This window comes from Solanum stenotomum, chromosome 1 (assembly GCF_019186545.1).
Source record: "Solanum stenotomum isolate F172 chromosome 1, ASM1918654v1, whole genome shotgun sequence".
NCBI classification, from domain to species: domain Eukaryota; kingdom Viridiplantae; phylum Streptophyta; class Magnoliopsida; order Solanales; family Solanaceae; genus Solanum; species Solanum stenotomum.
In genome coordinates, this window is record NC_064282.1 from 60,337,519 (window position 1) to 60,347,840 (window position 10,322).

The 10,322-nt window shown below is 31.5% G+C and overlaps 2 protein-coding genes across 2 annotated transcripts; both read right to left on the minus strand.

Moving 5' to 3' along the window:
• Window positions 1–270: 270 nt before the first annotated feature.
• LOC125853496 (uncharacterized) lies at window positions 271–2,501 on the minus strand. The gene is made up of 7 exons (XM_049533192.1): window positions 2,391–2,501; window positions 2,219–2,305; window positions 1,346–1,567; window positions 1,098–1,274; window positions 954–1,006; window positions 709–863; window positions 271–623 (listed from the first exon to the last, which is right to left on the minus strand). Exons 1-7 carry the CDS (start codon window positions 2,499–2,501, stop codon window positions 271–273), a joined length of 1,158 nt encoding a protein of 385 aa, XP_049389149.1.
• A 2,815-nt stretch (window positions 2,502–5,316) lies between these two features.
• LOC125853740 (laccase-14-like) lies at window positions 5,317–7,189 on the minus strand. The gene is made up of 5 exons (XM_049533475.1): window positions 7,079–7,189; window positions 6,825–6,976; window positions 6,509–6,729; window positions 6,265–6,390; window positions 5,317–5,819 (listed from the first exon to the last, which is right to left on the minus strand). Exons 1-5 carry the CDS (start codon window positions 7,187–7,189, stop codon window positions 5,317–5,319), a joined length of 1,113 nt encoding a protein of 370 aa, XP_049389432.1.
• Between the last annotated feature and the right edge of the window lie 3,133 nt (window positions 7,190–10,322).

The following is a 10,322-nucleotide window of genomic DNA, read 5'->3' on the forward strand; positions in this document are numbered from 1 at the left end:
TTTAACAAACATGCTATGCAATCTCACTATTTAAATCGAAGATTATATGCATTTAATTTATTTTAACAAACATGCTATGCAATCCCATTAGGTAAGGAAATAGGTTATGACTTGCGATTAGAAAAGAATTTTGTTGATTTTAAACTCTTTTAACTTTTCTCGTTCTCTCTAAACTAACAAATTAAATTAAATTTGAATGAATAATACCATAAAAATGTAAGAAGTAATATAGTAGCTTCTTTATTTTGTATACTAATAAAATATAAGGAGTCAGCAAAAACCAGGACCCCCAAACAAAAAATTATAATCCCAGTAACCATCATAAGCATTATACTCACTTCCAGCATGGTAACATCTAGAATCATGAGTTTCAACCAACGATATATTGGGTTGAACATCTTGATTATAGCCCACTCCATACATGACTTGACGCATATGACAAGTGATTTGTGGATCGTTTAACTGAAAAGCACCACTTCCCATGGGTGGACTATGTGGTTCACCCGCTGGTGTATATGCCTTTCCTCCGTATCGCACTATCTGCGATCCATTTCTTAATTCATTGAAAAGAGTCTCCGGCCAAAATCCAATAACAAACAAACCCTGAAATAAAAGATAATAGTCTGCAAAAATAACAAAATAACACCAGAGTTACAACAACTACATATATACTTGCTGATATTAATATTCCAAAGTATTACAAATTACCTTCATCCTTGTAGATTTTAATTTCCAATTCAACGTCACCATGCATTGGCCTAGAAATTTTTGGGAAAGCATAATCTATTGGTACATCTGTGTCAAGTTGAACAAATCCTGGACAAATATTGTTGTAACATCCTGTTTTCTGGCCGCCATCTGTCTATTTAATTAAAAAAAATGAAATTTACTTACTCTACATGCTTTTGAATTATTTCTTTTAGAAAAATATCAATTAATTTCTAATATACTTAGTCCAATGGGAGTATAACCGAGTCCGTCCATCACCGTAAAGTTTTGGATGTACCTAAATCAAACAAACATCATAGACATTAGGAAATCGTATCTTCAAAAAATACTTAATAGGTTCAAATCATTGATTTGAAATAAAAACTTACAATCCATCCGGCCTGTATTTGCTCTAAATTTGGTGCATTATCTGCACTTCGAAGAAATATTGTTGCGGAACTATATTGGCCTAGTCCATTTAATTGTGGATTATTCAAAGTAACAATGGTTGATATACTTGTAAAACTTTTTATTTCTGGAGTTGCGCGTATGGTAATTCCTGCAAACTGAAGTATAGTATTTAAATTGAATTCGTTGACTATTAATGATAAATTTTAATAATTAAAGAAGTAGTTACATCGATGATATTTTCAGCAAGGGATTCATTTTCCATGCTTAAGGAGGCATCTTTGGCGCTTTGGAGTTGTTCTTGTGTCAATCGTCGAATAGGGACTGTTCCAATCGGACAACCTTTTTTATTCAACCAGAACTCTTCTGCTTTAAAATTAATATTTTCATCCTTTTGCAATCGCTTGCCTTTGACTGATCTTTGTTTTTCTAGCTCCTTAGCAATTGTCATCTGTTGTTTCGAAAATGCCCATACGTACAGAAAAAAAAAAGAATTAATTTCAAAGAAAATACAAGTAAAATTATATTCAAGTAAACATAAAATATTACGGAAAATAAATGCATGTAAGGGTTATATTTTAATGACAAGGATAGAATATATTTAAACATTAATAAACATTAATTTTGAATTTAATTATATATTAAATCTTCAACATTCTTAACAAGATTCATGGCTTCACTAATTGATTGGATGTTTATATGAAATCATCAAAGGCTAGTTTATTAAGAATCTAATTTTAATTATGAATTAACTATATCTTATAAAGAAATAGATTGGGGCTAACTCAACCCTATAATAAGATAACTAGCGTGGATCTAAAACTTCAACTTTTAACATAAATTAGTAAAATATCGGGAAGACATCTTATGTGAATTACTAGTATTAGATTTTTCTTTTCTAATTGTTAAAATATGTATAAATTATTTATTTAAAATTCAGTAAAACTATCAAAATTCCTAAATTCATAAGTTTCAAAACTTGATTCCACCATTGATAAAAATACAAAATGTTGCAAACAACAGAATTGTGTGTTATCAACTTTTGTTTGTCAAAAGAAAAGAAGAAAAAATCAGTTGAGTTGTATGAGTATAAATCTTGCACCTTGATTCTTTCTTTGTGCGGCATCGGGTGCAAAAGAGTTGGTTGTTTATAAACATCCACACAATCATAAATATCTCCGTGAATAGTCTGCAAACATAAATTAATTTCACTCCAAATTATTCATTAAAAAAAAGGCGTATAAACTTTGCTATAAAAAATATGAAAACTATACCTCAAGGACGAGTTCTGCATTTCGACTAGACCCATAACCTTCAACCAAACAAAAGGCAATGGTGGTCCAAACTAAAATAATGAAGCATAGAGTTGTAAACATCAATCCCATCTTTGTTTTTTAGTATATTTCTGAAATAACTTTTATATATATATATAATGCAGAAGAAATGGCTATTTAGGCAAATATGGTATGCAATCTGATTATCTAATCTAAGATTTAAATGATGAATAATATTCAAATATAATTAATAATATTAATTCCAAATTTAGCCATTGTACAAATATTTTCTAAATTAATTAGTATCCACTGACAGTGGACAATAAAATTAGGCTATCAATTTATTTTTAGAAAAACTATAGAGTATTTTCATATATTATAAATGTTTAAATAATAATAACAAAAAAAAATTATAATTAGGATTTTTAAAAGATTTGATTCAAATGCCTTTAATACTCAAATATAATGAATAATATTATTGCCAAATTTAGTCATTGCACAAATATTCTCTAAATTAACTAGTATCTTTGATAGTAGACAACATAATAATATACCATCAGTTTATTTTTAGAAATATTATAAAGTATTTTCATATATTATTAATATTTAAATAACAATAATAAAATGATATAATACTTTTTTTTATTTAAATAATAATAATATGTGAAAATACTTCATAATATTTCTAAAAATAAGCAGATCGTGTAATTTTGATATTTGCTTATCCGTGGATACTAGTTAGTTTCTTCTTTTTTTTGTACATTCCTTTGTTATTCATATCCTAGTATTTGATTTGATTTTGGTTTTGGTTTTGGTTTTGCTTTTGATTTGTTCAAAAAATCGAAAAATTAATCAGACCAAATCGAACCGATAAATTATATACATATATTTTTTTATCATACACAGATAATATATTATTTTTATAAACAATTTTAAATATCTTATATATGTATTCATCAATATTAATTTATGAAAGCAAAAATGTTCAAGACGAGAATGTTTATCTTATCGGTTTCACATATATATGTGTGTGATAATTTTTTGTGGGACTAAGAATGTCATTGTCTCTTCCTTCCAAGCCAAAATGGTGAATTATGAAGTTTTATTCACAATATCGAAAGTTCTGGTATGTTAATTATTTTAACTATTTTTCATTTTATATGAATTGTTGTCTTTTTTCCCTCTTTAAAATGAAATTTTTTATTAATTTTAATTTTTGTGTATGGTTAATAATCGAAAACCGAACCAAACCAAACCAAAATCGATAACAATCAAACCAGTAAATATATATTATATGTGGTTAGATTTGGTTTTAATAATTCAAAAATCGATTAAATTGGTTTGATTTTGATTTCAACCAATAACATGTAGTGTCCCATTTCTTGTGAAATTGCTTTTCATTGTGAATTGGCCATTTTACCCTTGTCCTTAGCATTTTCATGCTTAGTTTGTGTTCCAGGAATGGTTGGGTGTTCTCCGATGCGATTGGGTATGTTTTTGGTGATTTCACCCCTTTTGAGTTGTGAATTCTTGATAGGGTTAACTTCGATCAACATTTGGAGTTCCGAGTGCCGGATGAGATTTTTTGTCAGTCCCATCATGTCAGGAAAGTCAAGTTTTAGCTAGTTAGGTAATTGGTAAGGTGTCTAAGGCCTTCGGTTGAGTTTTTAGGCATTTGGGTGAAAAGTTGAGTTTTAACCTTAAGAGTGGTACGGGAGGGTAATTGTGTTATTTGACCTTTTTTTTTTGGAAATTTGACGATTCCATTGGGTCTGAAATATCGATTCTAGTGGAGTAGCGTGTCCAGTTTATTTTGATAGGACCCTGAACGATTTCCAAGGGTCCATTCGAAGGCTTTTTATTTGAGTTTGAGTTGTTGGCAGTTTTCTATGCAGGTCATTTTTTACCTTCGCGATCGCGACCCTCTGTCTCACGATATGCCCTCTTCGTGGCCCATAGGCTCACGTCCGCGATGAGCTCCCTTTTCTCTAATAAGCCTTCAAGATCTCGGACAAGGTGTCTCACGATCGCAATGTTTCTTCCACGTCTTTCAGGATTAAGATGAGTAAAATTCACTTAGAATGAACTCAAATTCGAAATTTCTCACAAAAATCCCATTTTCCACCATTTTCAAACCCTTGGAGGTTTGGGAGTAATTACTTTCATTAAGCATTCCAAGTAATCTGTTTTATGGTTAATAACATGTTAAATTGAATTGATGTTTTCATTAATTCAAAGTGAAATTAGATTAGCAACAAGTTAGGCTGAAGTTGTTGCTCATAAGCCTCTGAACATGTTCACATTTATCAAATTTTTGGATAGTCGTTTGAAAGGAATATTATTTAATTTGATACCTCAAGGTTAGTTTTGTAAAAATATGAATTGATAACTACTAAATCTTCGCCTTGCAGCTACAGAAAGGCATTGAGAATGGTTGTAAAGACTAGTAAATTTTTTCCCTTTTTTTGTTCTCGACAACTTTAGATGTAAAGACTAGCTAGGACTTGTTTGCCTTTGCGTTGGTATCATGACCATTCTGTAAATCTCATCATTACTAAGCTCTGTGTTGTTCTATTCCTGTAGATTAACAGCTTCCTCCATCACTTCTTTGTTCTTCTTAGCCTCCTTTCCCTTGGCTATAATATTTTCCAAAATCCTACAGTTGAACTGATTGAGGCCTGTCTTCTTACGGTGCTTGCAAAATTTAGGAATAGTTTCATATACCAAAATCCTACAGTTGAACTGATTGAGAAATGTGTATAATATATGTCGATTGAGTGTATGTGATTGCATATCTTATGTATCGCTGGACATACATTTACATATACACAACATACAAAATACATATATACGATGTTGACATGTTGTTGGGGTACAATTTGTAATTTCAAATATAAGCATCAATATAAAACAACTTTATTATAATTTACAGGGGAGTGACCATTGCACTTCTATGACGCCTACTAGGCCGCCTATTCCAAACAATAACCAATGTCGTACAGAAAAATAAACCCAAAATTACAAAAGTCATTATTACATTTAAATAATTCCTACTAGAACTTTTATCGTAGTTGGGGGAGAAGTTGGGAAGAAGAGGTAGAAGAGGTGGTGACGAGGGTGTGTAATTCCCGTGGTATTCTATAATGGCGGTTGTAATTTTATTCGTGTCGTACGTCTCACCAATATATGTTACAACGACCATATAATAATAATCTTGATGTTGGTTCGCCTCAAAGATGCAGTCAATCGACTGTTGTCTAGTCAATTTGACGTAGTCTGTTGTAAATGGCTCTGTTACAGGACTTCCATCCATCGCCATAACGGTTAAGTTGTGTCTTGCAATCCCAAAGTAGAGTGTTTTACTCATTGCAGCGTTCACAACTCTGAGAAGATATTTCTTCCCAGTATCCACTGCTATCCTAAAAGTTCCTGTCCATTTTAGTTAATGAAAGAACAATAAAATGAGTGCAACAAATAACTCGAGAAAATAATAAGTAAAATCTTATAGTCCATATGAACAGAATCGCAAAAAAAAAAAACAATGTTAGAGATCAAACAGAAGAGCCCAACCCAAAAAACTAGTCTGATAGATAGGACTTAGGAGAACCAATTTATCTTATAAATCCATTAACTTTTTTAAATTTCAATACAATTACAACCTAGTAACAGTTAATGCATCTTTCTTTTATCAAATATCAAGCCCNNCCCCCCCCCCCCCCCCCCCCCACAAACACCATTACTTGGAAAAAAAGCCATGTCATTTCCTTGGCTATTCTACAAGTCTAATTAGCCCTTAAAATGCTCAAAAGATACTGGATAAGACACATTAATTAAGTTTGATATAAATAAATTGAACTGGACGACTTATACATACCATTGTTTGAACAAGGGTAGAAGTCACCAGGCTGTCCATTAACAGTGAAAGCGTCCGATTTTATGTCACCGCCGGAGTCAATATATTCAAGGAAGACCTCCTTGACATCCTTCTTCCACCATTCACCTGGCGAAATTGTGAAGAATTAATCAAACAAAAAGAAAATATATGTTAGTAAAAGACTTAAGGTTTTGAAAGAAATTACTTAAAACTAAATTATTCTACTTTTATTTAACTTATATACCTAAAATGATGGGAATATTGGCATGATCATCAGGCTTTCCGGGTTTTGGAAGGACAATGAAAGCGCCATGAACAGTGGCACGTTGCCAGATGTTCATGGCATGCCACCATAGTGTCCCTTCCTCATCGTCAAGTATTGTGATATTTTTTCTTACTTTAGACCCTGGCTCAATTAGCCATTCCACTTGATCAGACTTCACCTGTCTACCCACGCCCCTACAACTTAATTTTAGAAAGAAAAAAACAGTCACCAAAACTAACAACTTAAACAAATAAACAAACAAAAACAATGAAAAGTATTGATGATTTGAATGTACCAAAACATTGTAACGTTGTCCTTCCCTTTGTTTTCAAAGGCTAAGGCCAACGTTTCTCCAGCCTGTGCATATATGGTAGGCCCTGGGAATTGTCCGTTGATAGTAAGAATCTTCTTTGATTGGCAAAGCCTATCGAAAGAAGTTTCTTCAATCTGTGCATGCATACAATAATACAAGAAAAAATTGATTAGTACACAACACAAACCATAACTTTAATGTTGCAAAAAAAAACTAAATGAATAAACTATACTTACAACGAAATGAAAATTAGTACTGGCATTTGTTGAAGCAGTGTACTGTACCGCGAAAAATATGATTAATACTAAGCTAATGAGTATTTTCATGGCCTGTTTTTGGAATGACATTTTTCTTGTCTAAAGAGTAAGAGGAATCGAAATGTTTGAGAAAAAGATGAAGAAGGGCTCTATCCTTTCAAGAATGTAATTATTCTGGAGTCAATTTAGAATCTTTATAGTAGATTAAAAGAAAGAAGAGTTGTCACACATTTAACTAAGAAATGAAGTGGAGAAATATATATAGAAGAGAAAGGGGAATAGAGTTCTATCTATTCATATGCACAAAACTTTAATTCTTCTCAATTTGGATAGAAGTCAAATAAACGGATAACTAGATTGAATTTGACAAGTTATTAAAATTAGACGCAAAGGTCATAAGCGTAAAATCATTTTGAGCTTCCTATAATACTTGTAAAGTTATAAACTTACAGCTTACATTTTTCTATATATGGTTTTAAAAGTTTGTTTTTTATATTAATTCTTGTTGCGTTCATATCTATTTTTGTTATTTCTATTTCATTGATCAAATATAAAAAAAATTATAGAAACAGAAAATTCTCTTATTTAGATAAATTTACTAGTTTTGCATATAAGATTGGTAATGTTTGAATAATACGTTAGCTACATAACTAGATAAAATTTAATTGAGAGCAATACCTACACAAAATTAATGACAGTGGATAAATGAATATAACTAATTTTAGATATTTATCACATTATGTAAGACCATTAAGGTATCACTTTGTAGGGAAAAGAAGAGACATAAAATAAAAATTAAATTCAATAAAGTTTCCCCTCCTATGAAAACAAACAATTATACTTTATTGCTATCATTATCATACTTATTACACCCATAAGTAGGAAAAAGCAAAAATAAAAAAATAAGAACCAAATAAGAAATACTTTAAAATTTAAAGTTACATTCAAAAATATACAGAAAGTAGTATAAATTATAAATTGTCGTGTCAATATGAACTGTTGCTAATATAAGTAGCCTATGTTACATATTTAATTCAAGAAGCAAAATTAATTACTCATAAAAAACTGACTTTTCTCTTCAAATAATCTCCCTTCTAGTTTAAATAACTGAGATATAAGACCTAACAACCAATTACCTCAAAGAAAATTCTCTTTCACTATGTCAATTTTGTGATGTGATCCTTACACAAATAGTTGATTGGATTAACTGTTTACGCAAATGGTATAATTGAACACGATACGGGATTATAAACACAAAATCACTATCAAACCTTCTTGGTTTCTTTTACCAGAAATTTAACATGTATGCTTGCACTCTAGAAGCTAACAAGACTAAAAGGATAAGACCAAACTCATTTTTTAGATCTAATCACAACATAGGCATGAAAAACTATAGCTTAGAGTTCCTTTAACGTGATAACTAAGAGCAATAAATAGCAAAAGATGCATTCCTCAATGTGACAGTAATCAAAGAGCTGTCTCAGAATAATCAGCAGGCTAAAGAAAATCATATCAGACTACTAAATTCAAAATAAGTGAGGAAATTTTATTCTCAAAATATATCAAGATAAAGATGTAAGAAGACATACATAGCAAGATCAAAGTAAAGCAAGATGCACATGCTACTATTTAACACTCCAATAGACCAAAACATTACCAATATTGTATTTTTATTATCAGTTTCGGAAACTAAATCCTCACCAAGCACATCGCATTCAATGTCGAGATATAAACACAACAATGAGTAATCGATTCACACAACCCATAACAATCCAACTGTAAGCTAGGTAACTAAGCAACGAAACAGAATGAAAAGAAATTACCTTCTTCGGAGCAGGAAATAGGACGACAAGCTTGACCATGAAGAACTTCTACCATTGTGAGCCGATTCCGATGAGCTCCGGAGTGCTACTAGAGAGCTTTGAATTTGAGGATAAGAAACTGAAAGTTGCTCTATTCGGATTTTTTATATGCTTTTTTGGGGTCCATCCTCAAAAATCCTTGCTAACATCACTGAACGTAGAGAACTAAGAACTATTAATAGGGAAAAATTGGGCGATTTAGGGGGGGAATCCGTTGGAAAAATTCAAAGCCAACAGTGAAAGGATGTTTTGCAGCCCTGTGACTCCGCTAAAAGGGGGAAAAAGGAGACATGAGGGCAATGGCTACTGCAGGCGAGGAGGACGGCGCGGGTACTGATGGGCACTGTTCACGCCGTTTGCTCTGTGACTGATGCTGATGGGTCAGAGTCGCGGATTTTTTCCGGATTTTCCAGATTGATGCGACTGCAGGAGAAGACGAGGCAGTGGGTATTGCAGTTGTACGCCGTATGTTTGGACGAATTTCTGGGTTTCCATTTGATTGCTGTTCTTGGGTGGAGAAGAAGAAGCGAAGTCGGGTCGGGTATTGCAATACGTATTGCTGCTTTATGTATTGTTGGTCGGGTTATTGAATTGGGTCTTTGGAATTGTTGGGCTGCTGATAGAGTTGTAATGGGCGATGAATTGAACTGAAATTGGGCCCAAAATTAAGGCTGAAAATGAGTTAAGAAGGGGAGTGAAAAAAGATTGTCCATTGAATTGCAATTATAGTCAATAGGAATTAAGAAGTTAGCCATTTGAGTTTAATTTAGGGAATTCGATTAAAATTTAAGCAAGATGAATTAATATTGATTAATTATAATTTTAATGAAAATAAAATAATTAACTTAATTATAAACTAATAACTCAAAAATACAAGTATTAGTTAACTAAACCAATTAACCAACCATTTAAGTAAAATAAAATCTTTTTAGACGATTTTTGAATATTCATAAAATACACTAATTATATACATAACTATATAAAACATATATATTATTTAAAAATTATAAAAAGTGATGAAACTATTTAAAATAACTTGCAAACTATTTTTTGAAATTTTATAAAACTAATTATTTTAAATCGCTCTAAATTGAAGAAGCTCGATGATTAATCTATATTGTGAAGGTCCAAAATTGGGTGTCAACAATGAGGACTCAACAGAAGACAACACAATAATTACTAATATACAGACCTACATAAATAACGCTACCTTTATAAAAGAACAAAAAAAACAAATTCTCACCACCACCCATTATCAAAAGCATAATAAGGCCCATATGTGAGAGGACGTGTTGAGAATACAATTAAACAATAAAAGTGAGTTCTCTCTAAAAGAATAAGCTCACACACATCAACCCACT

Excerpts from the sequence above, each read along its gene's own strand:
- LOC125853496 (XM_049533192.1), bottom strand. The coding sequence starts at position 2,501 with ATGGGATTGATGTTTACAACTCTATGCTTCATTATTTTAGTTTGGACC. Across the intron at positions 2,306-2,390 it reads ATGCAGAACTCGTCCTTGAG|ACTATTCACGGAGATATTTA; the intron begins GTATAGTTTTCA and ends TTATGTTTGCAG. Across the intron at positions 1,568-2,218 it reads CGCACAAAGAAAGAATCAAG|ATGACAATTGCTAAGGAGCT; the intron begins GTGCAAGATTTA and ends TCGAAACAACAG.
- LOC125853740 (XM_049533475.1), bottom strand. The coding sequence starts at position 7,189 with ATGTCATTCCAAAAACAGGCCATGAAAATACTCATTAGCTTAGTATTA. Across the intron at positions 6,977-7,078 it reads GTACTAATTTTCATTTCGTT|ATTGAAGAAACTTCTTTCGA; the intron begins GTAAGTATAGTT and ends ATGCATGCACAG. Across the intron at positions 6,391-6,508 it reads CAATATTCCCATCATTTTAG|GTGAATGGTGGAAGAAGGAT; the intron begins GTATATAAGTTA and ends CAATTTCGCCAG.